The sequence below is a fragment of the Ctenopharyngodon idella genome, chromosome 10 (genome assembly GCF_019924925.1).
Source record: "Ctenopharyngodon idella isolate HZGC_01 chromosome 10, HZGC01, whole genome shotgun sequence".
In the NCBI taxonomy this organism is placed as follows: Eukaryota; Metazoa; Chordata; class Actinopteri; order Cypriniformes; family Xenocyprididae; genus Ctenopharyngodon; species Ctenopharyngodon idella.
In genome coordinates, this window is record NC_067229.1 from 38,014,436 (window position 1) to 38,036,557 (window position 22,122).

At 37.0% G+C, this 22,122-nt stretch overlaps 1 protein-coding gene across 15 annotated transcripts; it reads left to right on the forward strand.

Annotated features, from left to right (window-relative positions):
• Positions 1 to 103: 103 nt before the first annotated feature.
• On the forward strand, positions 104 to 21,780 carry sytl2a (synaptotagmin-like 2a). 15 transcript variants are annotated; one of them, XM_051909193.1, is made up of 22 exons: positions 157 to 637; positions 2,962 to 3,221; positions 5,239 to 5,390; positions 5,656 to 5,779; positions 8,389 to 8,434; positions 8,530 to 8,623; positions 10,935 to 11,432; positions 12,388 to 13,800; positions 15,243 to 15,347; positions 15,633 to 15,683; positions 16,236 to 16,285; positions 16,499 to 16,615; positions 16,784 to 16,953; positions 17,078 to 17,180; positions 17,253 to 17,414; positions 17,594 to 17,690; positions 17,784 to 17,883; positions 17,973 to 18,178; positions 18,272 to 19,085; positions 19,780 to 20,309; positions 20,410 to 20,825; positions 21,330 to 21,780. In XM_051909193.1, the coding sequence occupies exons 2-19, from the start codon at positions 3,121 to 3,123 to the stop codon at positions 18,415 to 18,417; spliced, it is 3,735 nt and encodes a 1,244-aa protein (XP_051765153.1). In that variant the 5' UTR covers positions 157 to 637; positions 2,962 to 3,120; the 3' UTR covers positions 18,418 to 19,085; positions 19,780 to 20,309; positions 20,410 to 20,825; positions 21,330 to 21,780. The 15 variants fall into 15 exon arrangements, with proteins under 15 accessions (XP_051765158.1, XP_051765160.1, XP_051765159.1 ...); XM_051909191.1 differs by having other exon boundaries at positions 158 to 637; positions 16,236 to 16,330; XM_051909190.1 differs by having other exon boundaries at positions 160 to 585; positions 15,630 to 15,683; positions 16,236 to 16,330.
• Positions 21,781 to 22,122: the final 342 nt, after the last annotated feature.

Below are 22,122 nucleotides of genomic sequence, written 5' to 3' on the forward strand. Positions count from 1 at the left end.
CAGAATGCACTATTCGATATACGTGATTATAATATATTTATATTTTAATTTTTAGGGCGTAGGGAGAATGACGTTAACTACTCGCGTTCATTAAACACTGATTCACAGGGGGTGGAGAGACGGATAGAAACTTGTAAGCAGTAAAGCTAATGTTTAATTTTCATACATATACTTAATACGTGTCTTATTAATTATGCACATGATGTTCTGTGCTATCATCGAGAGGACATTTAATTACATAATGATGCATATGGCACGTGCGTGTGATAGAATTAAAAGTTTATGAAAGTGACAGAGCGTGACCACGCCTTTATGATCGCCCACAGGGGTGTTGTGTCAAAACTTAGTGAACCTACTACCTAGACAGCATTTATGGATATCGTACGGAACTCACCGCATATGAATGTACAGCATTTTTAGCCCTTACTAGGTGTTGACACAACCAGAGTGGAGGAGCCCACACACACCCACCGGTAAACATACACGCCTCGCTTTAAAGCTGGAAACTTCAATGCTTTGGTTCATATCAGCAAGTATCTGGCAAATGGATTATTACACTCTGCTGCTGGTGTTGCAGATGTTACAGTAAGTGTTACTGAAAGTAACGCCGTCTAGCAGCCACACAAGCAGGATTCAGGTACATTTTCTCTTGTCAGCTGTTTTATTTTGCTTTAATGCTTACTGTTTTTGCTTTTTTAAGATTTTAACTTCACTTAACAGTTTCCCTGCAGTGAGTTTGAAGTTTTGCTGCATGCTCTGACAGGGATAGGTTCTGTTTCAACAGGCGCTCATTTCATTATGTTGTTTTCATGTCTGGAATTTTGTGTTTTTTATCTCTGGAGCCATTCTGAATGTTTTCTCATTTCCTGCTTCCCTAATCTGTTAATTCGTATAAAGCTATTTAGGAAAGAATGCAGAGTATTTATTTACATCCAGATCAAACAGTGATTAGTTATGATCACTTCCACAATGGTTCGTGGTCTCTGAATCAGTTTAGTACATTTTCTTTCACAAGAAAGTATATTAAAGCACCTATTTTACATTTTAAAACTATAAATTTGAAGCATGTCTTGGTTTAAGTTATGTATTTTCCAAAACCAACCAATATAACACTGAAACATGTACATGTTCCACTTGATAAGGAGTCTGTTCAGAGCTGAATGTTGTATTGTATGTAGTTGTACTTTGATAATGCTGGTAAAACACAACATAGGAAAAAAAAAATACTAATGAATTCACTTAGTCACACTCTCTTAGTCAACCATCCCTGCTTAGACTAGTATTAAAAGTTAGTCATCTAAATTTTTTTCTTCTGGTCCTAACTTTTTAAGTCAGTTACATAAAAAGGTAGATTTGAATGGGAAAAGTAAGACTAATTGCCCATTTGTTAACTGCTAGTTAGTTAAAGTAGCTCTTAAGACACAGTTTTAACATAGTGGCTAAGTTTATGCAACTGGCGCCTGTAATAAGTGAACCCAAACCATGTGGCAACTCTTTGTTTTGGTACATGCCTCCAAGGGATGTGGAATAGACAATCGGTTAACATGCATTATTCATGTTTACTTTGTGTGGATGAGACTAGTTATTCTCGCTTTCGGTAATGATGCAACCCTTGAAGAGTTATGATTTACAGATCCTGCCTCAGGCAATCATCCCGCCGACGTTGTCATGACATGCCTTTCTCAGAATGACTGGACACTTAAAAGCTTTTTGTTGTTTTGAAATCTGATTTGTACTGAGAAAAATCATTTAGTGGTGTACTTTGAGGTTAGATTAGAAATTTAGATTTTGAATAAGTAATTATTTAAAATGTCTCATACTGTCATACACAGAAGGTAGCCTGGAATTAGGTTTTTTTTTTTTTTTTTTTTTTGAGGCGTTTCTCTAGGAAATGACTCAATCAAGAAAATGAGTCGGGAACAGGTTTCCAAAATAGGAAAGTAACAACAAACTTCCTCTTTGGCTGGAATGTATCATGGCTGTATCTAGAAATCTAGATATGCCCATGCAAGACATTGGCAGTCTGGTAGAAACTTGCTTGCTGTTCATTTAACCCGTTTGTCATAAACATGTTACATTAAATGTAACCTGATTGCACTCAATTATGCAAGCCGAATTTATCTGACAGGATAGCCTGAAATTTGATTATAGATTGTCATGATAAAATATGCATAAACAAACAAACAAACAAACAAACCTCACATCCAAACTTTGTTTCTGACAAAAGGCATTTATTTGTTTTAGCCTTTTGTAAACTGTTTACAAGACATTTTAAATACAGTTTATTCATAAAAATCACTGACAAAATTCAACAAGAAGGAATTTGTCTCTTATTATTGTGAAAAAGCTCTTTTAGGGAATATTTTGTTAGATATACATATTTTTTCTCAAGTTTGTTATTTTGCCTTATCCAGACATGTGGAATTCTGCCAACTGGGCATTCCATCCATAAATATCATGGTTCCCGTTATTTAAAATGGTTTAGTCATATTCCTACTTTTTCATGGACTTTAAATGGTCCTCCAGAAAAGCAGACTGTTCAAATTGATACCATTTGTGTGCTGCCACCTAATTTGAGTTAAGTGTAATTTGATTAAGGAATAAAAGAGTCTTTGACTGTGCTCTCTGCTCTCTGAAGCAGCCGTACCCATATCCTCAGATAGTCATCTGACAATGCCATGTCACATGTCCAGTGTTGAGCACATACTGTATGGACCGGCGCTGATTTGGAGAAACAATATGTCATTTCAAATGTGTAAGGAAGCGTAGATTATGCTCGAAGTAGACGTCTTGAAAGCCCAGCTCATGGACTCATTAGAAACAATAAGGATTATGTGATGTCTTAATGGTCAGAAGAATTCACAGGGAAAGACATAGTTCTTTCAAGCCAAGCTCATACTTTGGTAAATATTTTTGGTTATTGCTGAATTAGCTTAAAGTTTTACTGTGTGTCTGGTGCAGGTGCTACAAGTCTCCTCTGATGGTCTCCATGATGTGATGGAGTGACCTATCAAGCACAAGCCTTCAATTTACCCACAGTGATGCTCTTGACACTTTAAGTGAACCAGTCAGTGGCGATCTAAGACTCATCTGTTATCACTTACCCCGAAGCCATTCATCATGATTGACCTGAGTTATCTGACAGAGGAAGAGCAAGAGATGATCCTAACAGTGCTGAAGAGGGATGCGGAGCTGAAGAAGTTGGAAGAACAAAGGATTAAGTGAGTTTATAGGCAAAAGATTTTTGGTGGATTAAGAACAAACAATAATCTCACCCTAATGGACCGTTCACATAGAACATGCTTTGCATTCCACATTTCCACTGTACTACTTTTCCTTTGTACTTCTATGTAAACAGATGGAAATCTTTTACCTTTCAGCGATCGCATCCCGTGTCTTTTCCGTCTCACACATGCTGTTCCAAAAATGTGGCCCTAAAGTTAAATTAACTGTCAGAATAAACTTAGGCTTGGTTTCACAGACAGGGCTTAGATTAAGTGAGGATTAGGCCTTCGTTCAATTAGGACATTTAAAGGGTTAGTTCACCCAGAAATGAAATTTCTGTCATTAAAGGATTAGTTCACTTTAAAATGAAAATTAGCCCAAGCTTTACTCACTCTCAAGCCATCCTAGGTGTATATGACTTTATTCTTTCTGATGAACATAATCGGATATATTTTAATAAATATCCTGACGCATCCGAGCTTTATAATGGCAGTGAACAGGGGTCACAAGTATGAAGCTGAAGAAAGTGCTTCCATCCACATCCATCCATCATAAATGTGTACTCTACACGGCTCCAGGGGGTTAATAAAGGCCTTCTGAAGCGAATCGATGCGTTTGTGTAAAAAAAAAAAAAAATCTATATTTAAAAGTTATGAAGTAAAATATCTAGCTTCTGCCAGACCGCCTTCTGTATTCTAGTTACGAAGAAAGTGTAAACTGGCGTCGCGTCAGTTACACTTTTTCCGTAAGTTGAATAGGGAAGGTGTAGGACGTAGCGTAAACTTTTTGAACTGCAAGAGTTTTACACGTTCTTCGTACGTTGAATACGGAAGGTGGTCATGCAGAAGCTAGATATTTTACCTTATAACTTGTTAAATATGGATTTTTTTTTTTTTTTAACACAAACGCATCGCTTCACTTCAGAAGGCCTTTATTAACCCCCCGGAGCCGTGTGGAGTATGTTTATGATGGATGCATGTAGATGGAAGCACTTTCTTCAGCTTCATACTCGTGACCCCTGTTCACTGCCAATTATAAAGCCAGGATGTGTCAGGATATTTATTAAAATATCTCAGATTGTGTTCATCAGAAAGAAGAAAGTCATATACACCTAGGATGGCTTGTGGGTGATTAAAGCTAATTTTCATTTGAAAGTGAACTAATCTTTTAATTACTCACCCTTATGTTGTTCCAAACCCATAAGACCTTTGTTCATCTTTGGAACACAAAATAAGATATTTTTAATGAAATTTGAGGGGTAACTGATCCCCAAGAGAAAGCAACATAATTACTACATTCAAGGTCCAGAAAGACATCGTTAAAATAGTTAACGTGACTACAGTGGTTCAACCTTAATGTTATGAAGCGACGAGAATACTTTTTGTGCGCAAAATCAAAACAAAAATAATGACTTTATTCAACAATTTCTTCTCAGTCTCCTACGCAGTTTGTATAAACACAGTGTAGCGCTTCCAGGTTCTATGTCAGAACGCCGACTCAGTAATGGCCGACGCTGTTCACGTGAGCAGCACGACGCATGCGTGTGATGCTGATGCAGGAGCCAGCCAATAATGAGTCTGCATTCTGACATAGAGGCCAGGAGCGCTGCACTGAGTCTACAATGTAAACAGTGTAGAAGACTGACAGGGAAGAGAAGAAATTGTTAAATAAAGTCAAAATATTGTGTGTTCCGAAGATGAACGAAGGACTTACAGGTGTGGAATGGCATGAAGGTGAATACTTAATGACAGAAATTTCATTTTGGGTGAACTAACCCTTTAATTAACTTTTATAAACGTGCCTTAGAAAAAAAACATTACTAGTGTCCAATGGCACTGACATATTTTAAGATATTTTAGTGCAAGTCAACTGAAGTTGCTTTCAGTTAATACAGTTCAAACATGCATATGTAACTTTGAGACTTCAGGGTGTTTTTATTTGATGCCCATTTTATATATGACAGTCATAAGTCAGTTTCCATATATAACCAAAGATTTTGTCCTGTCCTTTCAGGCAGCTTCGCAAGACTGAGAGAGACAGAGGCAGGCTGAAGTACTTGACTGGGGAGTGGTTTTACGAGACAAAGTACCACAGACACAGAGATAGGATCCATGGCTCCGACATCATCAGAGCGTCCATGAGACAGAGGAAACCCGTGACGATATGTAAGTGTTGCCAGCGGACAGAATCACATAGGATCTCTGTTCACGTCTCTCATTATTTCCATTACATGTACCCTGTCCCTAATTAGCACCTCAATTCAGTGTTTGCATCACCCATTTTCTGCTTTATATCACATTTTTACCTAATAAAAAATCACCCATAGTTTCACCATATCATTTATCAAATGTAGCTATATTAGTCATTTTAAGACATGTACTTGTGTGTGTAAATGCATGTTTGAGCATAACAACAATTCTCTTACTGCAGTGGAGCTCTCTCAAAGATGGTCTGAGAATCCCACTTGTGTTTATGGTGAGAAGAAAGATGTCTACATTCCTCCAGAGCTTTCAGGACTCATTGAGGATCTGTCCACACAATCACAGAATGAGAGGTGAGCTTTTGGTGATATGTATATTTATGATTAGGACATTCCAGTAGAATGTTTCGTCTGATTAAGATGCAATTATTGTTGATTTTTTTTGTTGTTGTTGTCATAGCTGTGATGTGAATTGAGTGAGTGAGTGAGTATGGGTAGAACCCGCGACCTTCGGGTTACAAGTCTGACTCTCTACACAGCTGCCCCAAAGTGTGATCATATTTTTAAGTAATGAAATATTTTGGATTATGATACCAGCTACAAACATTTTAAATGTTGTATAATTAGTTGGCTGTGTTCATGTCTTAAGCAAGATAAGATACAACCAAAGAAAAAAACAAAACACATTGTTCAAACATATGCTCACCCAGGCTGCATTTATTTGATCAAATATACAGTAACAGTAATACTGTAAAATATATTTTCTATTTTAATATATTTTAAATATATTTTATTTATGTACCTGCAAAGCGAAATTTTCAGCAGCCATTACTCCCATCTTCAATGTCACATGATTCTTTAAGAATTCTTTTTAATATGCTAAACTGGTATTCAAGAAACATTTCTTGTTATTATCAATGTTGAAAACAGTTTTTAAAAAAGAAAAAAAATCTTACTAACTCCTAAGCTTTTGAAAAGTAGTGTGTACATTTTATAAACACTATTTAAAGTCATTTCATTGGAAAGTGCTTAATTTTTTTTCAGACATATCAATTATGTAACATTTTTCATGTAAAATCATTAAAAATGCCATGAATATAACAGTAAGAAATAACAGTAAGAAAAAAGTAGCAATAAAAAGCAATCACAAAATAGAAGTTTTGGTCACACTTTAGGGTCCAATTGTCACTATTAGCTATTAACTGTGACCTTTGCCTCAATAAACTCCAAATTATTGCTTATTGGTAGTTGTTAAAGGGTTAGTTTACCCAAAAATGAAAATTCTGTCATTAATTACTCGCCCTCATGTCGTTCCACACCCGTAAGACCTTCGTTCATTTTCAGAACACAAATTAAGATTTTTTGATGAAATCCAATGGCTCAGTGAGGCCTGCATTGACAGCAAGTTAATTTAGACTTTCAAATGCCCAGAAAAGTACTAAAAACATATTCTAAACAGTTCATGTGACTACAGTGGTTCAACCTTAATGTTATGAAGCGACGAGAATACTTTTTGTGTGCCAAAAAAACAAAATAACGACTTTATTCAACAATATCTAGTGATGGGCGATTTCAAAACACTGCTTTATGAAGCTTTACAAATCTTTTGTTTCTAATCAGTGGAATGGAGCACTGGCAAAGTCATGTGAATCATTGAAATTTCGAAACACTTATGATGTAACAAACTCTCGTTTACTGAAATCACGTGACTTTGGCAGTTTGAGATTGTTTGATACACGCTCCGAACCACTGATTCGAAACAAAAGATGTTGAATAAAATCGTTTTGTTTTTTGGCACACAAAAAGTATTCTCGTCGCTTCATAACATTAAGGTTGAACCACTGTAGTCATATGAACTGTTTTAAATATATCTTTAGTACCTTTCTGGACCTTGAATGTGGTAATTACGTTACTTTCTATGGGGGATAAAAAAAAATAAAAAAAACCTCTTGGATTTCACCAAAAATATCTTAATTTGTGTTCAGAAGATGGACGAAGGTCTTACGGGTGTAGAACGGCATGAGGGTGAGTAATTAATGACAGAATTTTTATTTTTGGGTGAACTAGCCCTTTAAGTTTAGGTTCTGGTAGGATTAAGGGATGTAGAATGTGATTGTGCAGAAGAAGTTATTAATACGTGCTTTATAAGTACTAATAAACAGCCAATATCCTAGTAATATGCATGCTAATAAGCAATTAGTTAACAGTGAGAATTGGACCCTAAAATAAAGTGTTACAGAAGTTTCTAAGCTCAAAATGACATTTCTGTTGTATCAAGCACATGCCATTGTTGTACTTGATTAAAGGATTGTATGGCGCCTCTGCCTTTTCAACAACCCAACACTGCATCCGCCCTTTAGCCTGGCTGGACTGTACATGATGACAGCCTTAATTTTGTAGACACTAGCTTTAAAGCTCTCTTATCACAGCTCATCTAGAACTGTATGAAGAGAAACATAATCTTATTTCTTCAGCATCACTAGTTCATGCATACTTGTTTATGTGAATTTGACGGAGATTCTGGAGTGAACCTGTGATATGTAGGCCTAATGTAATCTGTAGGGCAACCTTTTCCCATGCAATCAGACACAAGGGGTTGGTGAGGGGAATCTGGAGCCAGTAAGCTGCTTCAGGGGTCAGATTTCACGTGCTGCTGTTTTTCCTCTGTCTGACACCATGTAATGGCATTATACACTCACATTGCAGCATGGAAACAAATGTCCCCACTTAAGTGCTTGCTGAATCTTGTGACTTTCCATTGGCTTCAGGACCAGCACCATGAAGATGTATTGATGGTTCAAATATATTGATTGCATTATGCTGATCTGTTCACAATGATCAATGCACAAAGCTCTCAATGGCCTACTGGTTTTTATCATGTTGGTGAATCTTTCATTTAATTCATCATTTATTGTCAGAATTGTTTTGATATGAATCTGTATGACCATATCACCTCAATACAGGGTGGATGATGAAGCCCAGCAGGAAAGACAGAGACCTCAAATCAAGGTACACTACACAAAATCCTCTATGATCATTTTGCTAAATTTTCTTCATGATGCATTTTTAATGGTTTTGTTGATTTCATTAAATTTATTATGTAGCCTAGGCAGAATCCATTCAATAGTGTGCGATCACAGAGAAATGAAGCCAGACTTTTCAATGGAGTGAAGGAGGCCGACCAGACACCTGCTGAGGGTGAGAATATCTTCTCAATTTATCCTCAAATTGATTTTTGTACACTCCAGAGGATATGATACACTATAAGAAGTGGTTCAATTTACGGTAAGAAAAAACAAACAAACAAAAGTGACAGATTCAGACATTACGGGCCTAAAAGTTGATAACTTTATAGTTAATTAAATTAAATAATTTAATCAACCTACTTGAAGTACTAAATTCTGTTATGTAATTTCTTCAAATTATATGGTGATTTTTATAGAATTTTGTAATGAAATTGGATTGCGCTGATTATCTAATATAAAAAAAAATTAATAAATCGTTCTCATGACATATTAATTAATTCTCTCAATTAAGTAAATAATGCCTATGTTGAACTAATGTGTTTCCTCGATTTAGTAAATTGTGACCATGTCGTTCTCTCGTTTTGATTTAACTAAAACAAGTGAACAAATTATTACATAGTGTCCAGAATTAGTAAAATGAGGGAATTAATTGTTACAATGTGACCACGATTTAGTAAAATGAGGGAAGAAATTATTATATTGTGCGCACGATTTACTTAAATTGAGGGAACGAATTAGTAAAATGTGCTGAAATATTAGTTAGTCGTAGGAATGAATTGTTAATTTGTCATCAAAATTGACATTTTGATTCGTTTTTGTTTTTTATATTTCTATTATATTTAGTTTGTTTTCCTCTAATGTTTATAATTTATATTTTTTTCAGCTTCACTTATTGAAAAACTATTTTTAAAAGTTTTAGTTTAAGTTAACAATAACACCAGTGTTTTAAAGTTTTTACTGTAGCATATTTAGCATTTTCATTCAAATTCAGAAATTTGTTTTTACAGCATATATACCATCTGTCAGATTTCTCTGTGATGTAACATATGTGACTGCCACAGATTTAACATTTGTGTGATGGTTTTGATACTGTTCAGTCCAGTAATACATGAGGTAACAGATGTGTTGTGTTTTAATGGAGTGGATGCTCTGAAGAGCAAATGGTCAGAACATATTTCTTGCAAGCACAGTAAGTTTGTTTGACTGATCCCCATTGAGAACAGCATGTTTATCTCTTCTGGGCTATGGTGTTGGCTTGACATTATTTGTGCTCTGGGCTTAACAACTGAATGCTATCTGCATGCATATCTGTTAAACCAGTATTTGGTCACAGCAATTAATGCTACATTTGCATTATATGTTGGCAACAAAACATGTTGATCTTCAGTTCTTGATTATGAAAGTATTAAAAGCTTCTTTGAGGTCATACAGGACCAAATTATTTGAGAATGTATAAACACTCAATATTTGTTTGTACAAGTACAACAATAGGGTAGATTTCAGGATTTAACAGTCTAACAGCCTGCTTGTATAATTAGTATAGAATAACTAATCTGTAGTTTTATAATTGGCATTGAATGTAATGTGTGGCATTTAGCTTTATTAAAATACATGTTTAAAAGTGCCGTTCCTTGAAATAGCCTGGCCAAAAGATTTCCGGAGAAAACTGAAGCTTTTGTAGTGGTCTGAGTAATGGAGCTGCCAAACTTTAAGAAGATTATACAGAGAAGTATGTTGTTCTAAGTAGTTAAGCTGCCACGCATGACCAGTCTGTACCTCATACATAGATGGTACATTTTTTGATTAACTTATTTTTATTGTGTAGTCAGGCTAGTATTATTGTCATGAGTTCAAAGGTCAATATAAAAGTTGTGAATATTTGGAATAGGCCATAAATACATAAACTGTAAAAGTGAAAATGTGACTACTAGCTAGAAGACTTAAAGGGATAGTTCACCCAAAAATGAAAATTGTGTCATCGTTTACTCACTCTAAAGTTGTTTCATACCTGTATGAGTTTCTTTCTTCAGTTGAACACAAAAGAAGATATTTCAAAGAATGTTGGCAACCATACAGTTGATGGCACCCATTGACTTCCATAGTAGAAAAAAAGTAAATGGGAGCCGTCAACTGTCTGTTACCAGCATTCTTTAAAATATCCTCTTTTGTGTTCAACTGAAGAAAGAAACTCATACAGGTATGAAACAACTTTAGAGTGAGTAAATGATGACAAAAATTTCATTTTTGGGTGAACTATCCCTTTAATACTGCCTTCATATTCTTTGGTTGCTTGCAAATTTTAATCCATCTCATTGCTATACCATTAAAATGTAATCAATTAACAGATAGTGTACTGCTATTGAACAGTAACAGAACTGTTAAATGAAATGCATTTTGAAAATGAATTCACTTTTTTTGTGCATGTATGTGTCTATGCCCCTTCTATTACTGCTTCATTACCCAACTATTTGGTTATTTTCCAGAGCCTTTCCTTCCAGCTGAGAACTACACACTCCATCACACTACTCTAAACACAGACACCACTGACACCTATGTAGCCACTCAATGCAAACCTGTGCCAAAAAAGAGACTGCTGCTGTATTCCTGCAAAGACTCTTCCCTGGACACCGGCAGCAGTGACAGTGGAGTTAGTCAGGTCGTGACCCCTGCTCCCAGAGGCATCCTGAAGCACAACGGCTCCAGTTGTAGCTCTACCGACTCCCTGCGACTCCACATTCCCACAAATGATGGCAGCAGCAGTCAGTCTTCTGCTACGGTCAGCCCCATCAGTCCTGAAACTCCCATCAGCCCTCCTCTTTCCCTCTGTTCAGTGCACTCTGCTTCAGGGTGGTTAGATAGGAAACAGGTCCGCTTCTCTTCCGTCGTCGGGCCTATAGAGAGTGTGCAAGGAGAGCACAGTGTGCTGGAAGAAGATTGGAGTCCTGTGTTGGACCAGGATAGAAGCGATATCACTGAAAACGGTAACGTAGTTGTAGCCGCGAGAAGTACTTAAAGGGATTGTTCACCTAGAAATAAAATTCTGTCATCATGTACACACTCTCATGTTGTATGACTCTGGTATATGACTTTCTTTCTAGTGTGGAAAGTGTTTTTGTCCATTTAATGACACATTGGACATTCGTTGTATGAAAAAACCCACACACAAACAGATAAATTAATCAAAAAAATGTATTTTGTGTTCCATGGGAGAAAGAAAATCATACAGGTTTGGAACGACATGAGGGTGTATAAATGATGAGTTTTCAATTTTGGGTGAACTAACCCTTTAAAGCAGGGAATTAGCATTGCAGTCTCACTTCCTGTGGTCTATAGAGTTACAAACAGCAGTCTGGAGTCCCCTAAAAATCATGAGCGTCCCCACATGATGAGCATTGAGCCGACAGAAAGGCTGGGGGAAGGACAGGTAGATGGGATGTCCAACCGGACACCTAAAAATAGAAATGCTTAATACAAAACTTTTTGGTAAGACACCCTGATCATTTCAATATAATAAACCCTAAAAATGAATCTGAGTGAGTTAATCAGCCATCAAATCTATCAACCTGTGATTCAGCAGTACACATGCTATTGCTAACTCATTAATACATCCTCGTACTAACTGCATGTGTGTGCATATCTCATACATACAGCACATGGCTTCTGGTGAATGCTTGTGTATATATGTATGTTGATTAATCTGCAAATGGTGATTAGTAAATACGCACTGCAAGAAATGACTATAATCTGAGTGTTTACTGCAGTTTTAATGTGCAGTATGATCATCTGATGACAGGAATAATGGTCAGACGTTATTTATTGTAATATTGTTTTTGGAAGTCATTGTTCTATGTTAAAGTATTATTCATTCTCTGTCACTTTCATGCAAAAATACTTTTGCATGATACACTTTCCAACTTGTGATTGTCTCCACTGCAGGTCGTCATGAGCTTTACGTTGAGCCTCAGTCCTCACAGGTGTCCAACATCCACAGTTCTACTGAAGTAACAGGTAAGGCCATTGAGTTAAGTGCAGAGGGCCAGACTGATAAGGTTACAGTGGAAGAGGGTCGCCCAATTTCAAAGTTGCTTGAATGGTTTGGGAGAGGCTCTCGAAATGGAAAGCTAAAAGAGTCGCCAGTCAAGAGAGAGATGAATGAAGAGGAACCAAAAGAAAGCCCAGAAGCTACATCAGAAGATTCAGCATCTCCAGTTTACCAGCCAAACACCAAGCCACCACCAAAGCCCCGTAGGGGGCTTTTTGCAGTGTTTTCGAGAGCAGAGAAAAAAGACAAGATTCCAGAAGTTCAAGCATCTGACAAAGAAGTGATAAGTGAAGATAAAACAGAAAGTTTAGAATGTGAACCGTCTTGCACTTTAAGGCCTGAGGCAAATGATAATATATTTCAGAAGATCTCTGTTCCTACAGAGAGCAGGATGGCTGAAATATTACAAGATAAGAACAAACCAGACAGACTTATATGTGAAGATACTGCTCCAAGAGAGAAGTTTGACCAAGGTGAGGTGTCGCCAGGAAAAATGGCCACCCTGAAGTCATTCTGGGAAAAGGGGAACAGAGGACCTAAAATAATAAGCATTAAAAAAGAAGCTGAGGCAGAAGAAAGTGAGACATCTCACATTAATGAGAATTATCACAACGCATTAGACAGAAGGTTGTCAGATTCAAACATCAGCCCATCAAAACCCAAACCCAGTGATCCAAACCCAGTTGATGTAGAATCTACAACAGGTGAGATTTCTTCAGTCTCACCTAGAAGAGCATCCAATGGTGGTGATTTATCAGCCATATCCTCACATGAAGATGGGAACCCTTCTACTTTGGACAGCAGTAAGGTCTCAGAAGACTCAAGCAGTGAACTACAAACTCTCACAATGAAAACGAATGTCAAACTGTCACCCAGTTCACTGCTAAAATATAACGATAATTCTCTAGGCAGTGAGCTACAGGAAGAGTCAATCTGCAGGGATATATCAGACCTGAAGAAGGAAATCTCCACCTTCAAAATGTCCCTCAGTCAACAGGAAGATAAAGTCTCGATCAATGATCTCAAGTCATTTTGGGAGAAAGAAAAAAGTGGTCTTAGAGTAATTGTAGGCTCACCAACATGTACAGCCAACGTTAAAGACCCGTCCACAGAGTCATCTCCAAAACGTTCTTCAGTAGGACTTTCTGAACCTCAGTTTGACATCAGGTCAAACATCCCAAGTTCCACAGACAGAATGAGTTTCAAAGAGGTTGGTTTGATTGCAGAAAAAGAGAAGATGGAAAAGACTGAGGAAAAACAAAGAAGTCCAATTAGAGTGCCATTACAAGACCTTCAAGATATCAGAGGTAGGGTTTCTTATGTCACCATGAATATTTCTAATTTCAAACAGTCAGTTTCAGACAAACACTCAAAGCCAAGTCCACCATCATCTCCCCTCAGAAGTCTCCCTCCAAAAGGTCAACATGATAAGCCACAGTCCGCTGACATTTACCAACCAAAAGACCAAGATCAAACCAGAACGCCCAGCCCATTACGGCAGTCTAAAGTACCTCGTAGAGATTCATATCCAAACAAAGAGTCCAAGAAGGATGGTTCTCCCTTAAGAACCTTTGCGATAGATATCAATCCTGGCGACAGGAGTCCATGCGATCTTAGGGTTAAATCAGGGCAAACTAGGTCGTGTACCTCTCCTGAACACCAAGGGAAGACTTTGGAAGGACGTATTGATGATAGACCCATAGTGCTTAAAGAACGAAAGCTGTCATTGGACTCTCTGACCCGGTTTTATATTCCTCTGAGTTTACACTATTACCTGGGCTTACCCGAGCAGACGGTCCTAGGTGAACGTGAACAGGTTAAGGTGCAGGCATATGAAATATTTGAACAGGTGAACCAAGGCAGAGTGAGCAATGAGAGTTCCCCTTCTCGACAATCCCTACCTGAATCGGAGGAGATCACCTTTGACTCCTCGGGGAGCTCCACACCTGAAGCCTGGTCAATCTCACATACCAGTTCATACTGTGAGCTCACCTCTCCATTTTAGTACAGTCTTGTTTCAGTAGAAAAGGCGCTGATTGGTTCGGTGATTTTTGTGGAAGCAGGGTTTATGTCCTAAAAATAAGTGCTCAGTGTGACCTAAGAAACATGTCCTACTTGATACTTTGCTCAAGTAAGATACTCAACTTTGTAGACATGATAAAATGATCTATTTATTATTCTGGACCACATCAACTTCTACAGACTTATGACGTTTTAAGCCCTGCCTCTACTTTCTTAAATGACTCTTTAATCAGAACTTATTTTTAATGATGAAATATTTTTTGTAATTTTTCAAATTCCTGGTAAAATTTATTTTATAACATGGTGCGTGAAATATTATTTGTTTACAGTCAAATGAACCCAAGTACCAATGAAACTGATCATATATCATCTTACAATCATTAAAGTCTTTATTATACTGTTAATTTAATGCATTTTTATATTTCATAATTATTTTAGATTTTAGAATCGTTTGTTTTAATTTTATAACTAATATTAAATTATGTATTCTTTGATTTATATAGTTGTTTATGGAATTCTGCTTTTTTGGTAGTTTTTATGTAATTTTATGTAATTCAAATCTGAAAATCAGAACGCTAATGGCGAACCATATGGCGTAATTTCTGTTTTACCACCTTAAATTAGTGTTTCCAATGAGATATTCAGTACTAATATTTGTATATAATGCATCATTAGACTTCTGCTTTTGTATGGTTTACTGATTCCTTCTTGATTTGGGCTGTGACAGGGGACAGTGAGGATGACGGCCCAGTCAAAGCCGCTCTGGAACGAGCCAATGCCAGACCCATCTCTATTTCCAAAAGTCTAGAAGACCTGACATCCACACCTTTACGTAAGTTTTCTTTCTCTTTCCTACAGTATGCTTTGTTGACTTTCTTATTCAAAATAAAGTCAAACATGTTTTGATTTTTGGGGATCATGCTATCTTGGTCCTGTAGGAGTGACAGACTCTTTCGCCCTCTGCTGGACATTTCTTTATATCTCTCAACGTCTCTAACATAATCAAACGATAGTATACACAACACAATTCTAAAGCATTATGCTTTATTGCAGTTGTACTATTTATTTATTTGTTTATTGATTTTTTTAACAACACTTTGCCATATAAACCAAGAAGAGAGATGGAAGACTGACCCAAGGGGTGATGTTAGGAAAAGTATGGAAAATGGTAAATATGAGTCTTTTTCCTTTTTGAAAATAAATGAATAAATAAATAGTCTTTTAATACTTTTTCAATGTTTTTGATGCCCTCGTGAATGGATGTTTCTTGGTTAGAAGGCAGCATCATAGATGCATTATATGCTTGCATTATTACATCAAGAGCAGGAAGTAAGCCCATGACATTAAATTAGCATTAAGGACATTAAACGTCCTTTTCATAATTGACCCTTGGTCTTTCATGTATATTTTACTATCTGAAATGGCTAAGGGAATGCATTAACTGACACATGAAAATTTGATGAGTGCATGGATTAATGCCAATGATTAAAGGCGGTTTGCGTCCCATACCACTTGAATCATGCATCTAATGGTGAGGTAGATGGATTAACTAAATAAATTCTTCATATAAAATATCGAATGTGCTCTGCAAAATGAACAATTCTAGATGCAAACTCTTCAGAATTCATTCTTTTCCACTAAAACTCAAGATTTATTACATCTGTATCTGGATGGATCCAGAATATGTGTCCATTAAGTGCCTCTGTTTCATTGGTTTAAGTGTCTGCAGTCACTCCCAACACCAAAACGTCCTTCTCCGACCCAGAACAGGTGAAGATGATGAGTATGTCTGTACCTGCATTCATGCAACAAGAGGTAAAATACGAACCAAAACTGATGATCCTCCAAATGCTACTGTTGACTAACAGCTTCCACACTGGATTAGTTCTAAAATGTCATAGTTTATGTTCTATCTTTATCACTGTAGCTAAACACCAACATTCACTTCCTTTATTAACCTGCATAAATGCTCCTGTCCAATAGATGGATTGCGGAAACAGTGACTGTGCATCAGTGAGCAGTTCCCAATATGACAGACTGAGAACATGCAACACTCCTTCTAATTTTAGCACTTGCTCTGAGGTGGCCTCAATGTCCTCTGTATGTGACCCCAGTCTTTAACACAGCCCAATGATGCTAAATAGAACTAATATCACTCTGATATAATAGAAATGAGCATATTCATCTATTTTTTTTGCAAACTATGATAACATGATATTATGAATAGATTTCTATACAGATCTGTGTCTTTGTGTGGGGTATGAATAGGTCACTGGCAGTGTGATGAGCATCTACAGTAGCGAGTTTGGTAATGTGGAGGTCAAAGGCACAATCCAGTTCGCCATTCACTACGTACAAAAACTGGGAGAGTTCCACATCTTTGTTGTGCAGTGCAAGGACCTCGCCGTAGCGGATGTTAAGAGGAACCGATCTGATCCGTAAGTGGGGTAGCGGGAAAAAACATCAAATAATATTTCTCACCAGGAGAATATGGCTTCTCTCTAGCTATAAAGATGGATGAAGAATAACATATGTGCTTTGTTTGATTGAATTCAACTTTAGGTATGTTAAATGTTACTTGTTACCTGACAAAGCAAAATATGGAAAGAAAAAAACATGCGTGAGGAAGAAGACTCTGGATCCAGCTTATAACGAAATCCTACGGGTATGACAATTCTAAACTTCTTGAGATATGCTTTGATATGAATTTGATGATGAAGTTGTCATTTCTGTGCAGTTTAAGATTCCAATGGAGATGCTGAAAACCCAGAAGCTGAACATCTCTGTGTGGCACAATGACACGTTTGGGCGTAACAGCTTTCTTGGAGAGGTTGAGGTTGATCTGGCTGAATGGGATTTCAATAACACGCAAATGAATGAATATCTACTTAAAGGAAGGGTAAGAAAACAATAGTCATGTCTGTTGGGTCAGGTTTAAGTAGTTCAGGGCTTTTCAAACTGTATTTTCAAAATGTTTTTCCTGAGGAATCTGTGAATGATAGATTCCTATTTGATACTTGAGGTATGAGGTCACATTTGTTGCACTGCCTCTGCCACTGTCTTTCTTTATCAACCCAGGTTCAGGTTCCCATCAGCCCAAAACATTCTGTCGGTGGTGGGGAAATGAGTGCAGAGATTAAAGTAGCTCTGCGTTTTCTTCCGCAGACTTCTAACAGTATGTTAATGATGCTGACACTTTTTTTTTTAAATTTGACTTAAAAATGTTTTTAGGAGCATCTGCCTTTCTGATAACATGTTAATTGTGTAGGTCAAAAGAACAAGGGGAATGGTGAGATGCAAATATGGGTGAAAGAATGCAAGAATCTGCCTATTTCCAGGGGTGTTGCCATTGACCCATTTGTCAAATGGTATTAATAGCTATTTTATTGGATACAATTATATATGTGTTGGAGTGTTAGATGTGGAATGCCCATGTGTGTGAATTCTGCCTTTTCAGTGCAGTCCTCCCAGATGCCAGTCGAAAAAACCGTCAGAAGACCAGAGTGTTGAAGAGGTCTTCTAACCCAGTGTTTAACCACACCATGGTTTATGATGGCTTCAGACAAGAGGACCTCAAAGAGGCCTGTGTTGAGCTTACAGTGTGGGATCATGACAGACTCAACAACCACTTCATTGGGGGTATTAGACTTGGCCCTGGAACAGGTAATTAAAGGGGCAATTATATGTTACAAATATGATTATAGAAAATGAAATTGAAAAATGTCATGACTGATTGTCAATATTATCTTACTGCAGGTAAAAGTTACGGCACTGAAGTGAACTGGATGGACTCTAACGCTGCTGAAGCAGCCTTGTGGGAAAGAATGATGCAATTTCAGAATGAATGGGTGGAAGATGTATTACCTTTGAGAATGATGGTCATGGCAAGAATGTCTAGATAGTAACAAAATGAGGCAAATACATGGAAAATGATTATGTAGGAAGACAGTATGTAATGTTAAATATATATAGAAACTAACTTGATGGGTCCTTTTGATGAGGAAAACAAAAAGAATGAAAAATATAATGTGCCTGTTATTGTAAAGTATGTGGGTTTGATATCTTTAAAACTAAATAAAATATGTCAATATGCTGCAAATAAGTTAAAAAAGATCGTTTGTGAATTACCTTGAGCATCCTAAGACAATGTTATTTTAATAAACTTTAAATTGTCCAACTGCCATCACTTTTATATGTAAATTTTTTTTGAATACCTAGTAGTGTAATGAATATGAAATACATTTTTTGTGTGTAGGGAAAAAACTGGTAACTGCCAAAGTAACAAACTCAAGCAACCGATTCTGGAAAAAAACAACAACAACAACAACAAAAACCATCCATTGTTGCTCCTCCCCCATGCGAACACATATTTACGGGAAGTCTCGCGATATCTCTGGACTCGCCATTTTAGTTCCTCTCAGTGTCGTTGTAAGTGCGTTGCTTCCACTTTGGCTGTACTACGTCTGAGCTTAAATACCTTTTCTATCCTGTTGATTTATTTTTTTCGGACTTTTTATTTTTATTTTTTATTAACCAATCATCGTTACAAGACATCAACATACAATCTGAGGTAAGTTGCTTCGATTATTAAAAAACATATTTGTAGTTTTCTTTGCTTGAGGAATCTGCTTTGTCACGCAGACCAAGGCGCGCTGCTGCGGCCTGCTAACTAAAAACACCACGAATATTATAATCATTTGTAAGAAGTATTTCTTGTGTCGATTATTATATTAAACTTAGGAGGATACATTTATTTACGCGTACTTCATAAAAATTTCCAAATCTTGATATTTTGTTGGATATTGTTTGCTAACAGCGAAAAGAACTGAAGTAGGCTAACGTTAACGTCATCTGTTCTGTAACGTTACGCATTTTCATTACTCTTATGTGCGATCTTTTAAGTTCAAAATCGTTAACGAATGTTAACTAAAAGTTATCTTTTACTAATCCTCGTGTTGTTTCAAACTCTTATTCTTTAGTCGAATATATAAGGAAAAAATGTGGGTTGACTGCCTCTGTTATCATTCACTTTATCGCTTTTTTTGCGTACACTAAAAAAAGAAAATGCCGACTGAAGTTGTTATTCTGCTTAATATAATTGTTTTTGTGTTCCAAGTAAAAGTAATACGGGTTTTGAACCACATGCGTACTCGTTTTTGTGAAGAGAATTGTGCGTAGTATGTATGTTTTTATTAAAACAGTTTGTGTGCAAGTTAACTAACTTATTTTCTGCTAATTTCATATATATTTTTCTGTTTCTATAGAGTTTCCTCAATTCATATACTAAAAAAACAGCCATGATCACCAGAAAAAGAGGAAGAAGCAGCCTTAACGATGATGGCACATCTACAAGTACCTCCCATGAGAGTGATGGCACTTCGAAAACCAGTAATTCAAGCGAAACAAACACGCACACTTCTCCAGAAAGTGACACCAATGACTGGGGCCTGGATGACCTACTTGGCTCTGAGTTCAACTGGGACCTGGACAACGATGTGCTGGATGTTTTTGGCAACCTTGCCTCACAGACCAACGATGAGATGAGCCAAAGTGCAGTGCTTGACGTTCCGGTATCCCGCAGCAGAGGTGTGGTCCAGAGGTCAAAACTGCAAGACGTCTCCGGTCGGATCATCAACAAGAATGCCATTGCGGCAAGGATGAACAGATTAAAGAAGAAAGAATACGTCAGTGGCTTGGAGCAGAGAGTTGGCTCTTTGACAACAGAAAACCGTGTTCTCAAGCAGGAAAATGGGAATCTCAACAAGAGAGTGGAAGAGTTGGAGAATGAAACTAGGTACTTGAGAGCCGTGTTGGCCAATGAGAGCATGCTGGCACAGCTGTTGTCTAGATTGAGCGGTGTGAACGGCATGAAATTCTCTACCTCACTTTTCCAGGAATCCAACGAGAATGACCACGATTATGCCATGCCGAGGAAGAGGGTGAAGGTGGAAGACAAAGATACTGCAGGTGGTGTCTGCCTGCATGTGGATAAAGACCACGTCTCGGTGGAATTCTGCACCAAGTGTGCTGAGAGTTCAAGCTTGTCGCATAAAATGTAGGGTCAAGTATTTTACCTTTTCAACGTTTCCCGAGACTGAACATTGCACAAGGTGTAAATGAGGGGACATGACAACAGTAGTCAAATATAGAGTTAACTGTTTAAAATGTGTGCAGAGCTTGAATGGCATGTCTATTGAACCTGCTTTCAATACAAGTTACTGCTAAACTTGTTGACAGTTTTCTTCTAGGTGCTTGGTCCGCCATGCTGGACGCCTGGGTCACAGAACATCCACGACTGCTGAAATCCATGGTAAGGATCAAGATATAGAAGACTACACAGAACTGGTTAACTCCTAAGATGAAGACAGTGCTTTTTGCCAGTTCACGGCACAATATGAACTGTAAATAAACTAAAGTTTTGTTTTTCATTTTCATTTGGTATATGTTTAAAGCATTGAAGATGATCTACAAAAAGAAATTAAGCATTGTGTTTTGAGTTACATGCTTAGGATGTTTATTGGATTACATAATTGTAGTATGTAATTTCAGTAAAAAAAGACATTGAGGGAATTAAGTGGGAAAAAAAATATTGTTAAAAAATGTAAATGAGTGATGTTTCACAAAGGGCTTCCACTTATATTAATCTGCTAATAATGCACCTGTTTATTCGGCGTTGATACATTGATGTTGGTTCAACACAAGTTTGTACTGCAAGCTTGTATTTTGCTGAAAACAGATGAGCCCTTTCTGAAATATCGCTATATTTCTAAAGAATGTTTTTCATGTAGAACCCTTATTTTTTTTTATGCTAAAGTGGATTTTGCTGTGGGGAAAGCAGAAGAGTCGGGACCAGCAGCTTGCATCATGGCCTGGTAAATTTAAAAAAAGGTAGTACATGAAACCGTGTAAGTTACAGCTTTTACTGACTCTCTATCACACCCCTAAAGATGTCAGATGCTGTCATGCTCATTTAGCATCTAAATGAGCGTTTAAACTCTTCTGTTTGTAGTAATGTTTGCTTACAAGACATTCAACATCTTTGTTATATCCATGTGTTTCATCTTGATTTGTTAAAGCACTTGGACTTTATTTGACAGTTGTCCAGATGAAGAGAAATGGTATGTTTTAAAACAGGATTTTCAAAGGGTTATGATTTCTGAATAAGTCATCTATATGTGAGATGTAATTGAAATCCAAAGACTGTGCAGGCACGTGCAGCTGTGCTGAAATAAAATGTAATAAATTTTCTTTTGAGTAATGCAAAATGATTTGTGTCCTATTATGATATTAACTACACTCTCCTTCTCTTTTTAGACAGCACTTTCTTCGCTCTCTGCAAGAGCCTTTTCTTACCTCTCTTCAAGGTGGATAAAGAGTGGTGGTGGTTTCTCCCCATTAGGTGTATACTGCAAAATTCCTTAAAGGGTTAGTTCACCCAAAAATTACTTTTGTCATTAATTACTCACCCTCATGTCGTTCCACACCCGTAAGACATTGTTCATCTTCAAAACACAAATTAAGATATTTTTGATGAAATCCAAGATAATTTTTTTTTTTTTTTTTAATCCCCCGTAGAAAGCAATGTAATTACCACATTCAAGGTCCAG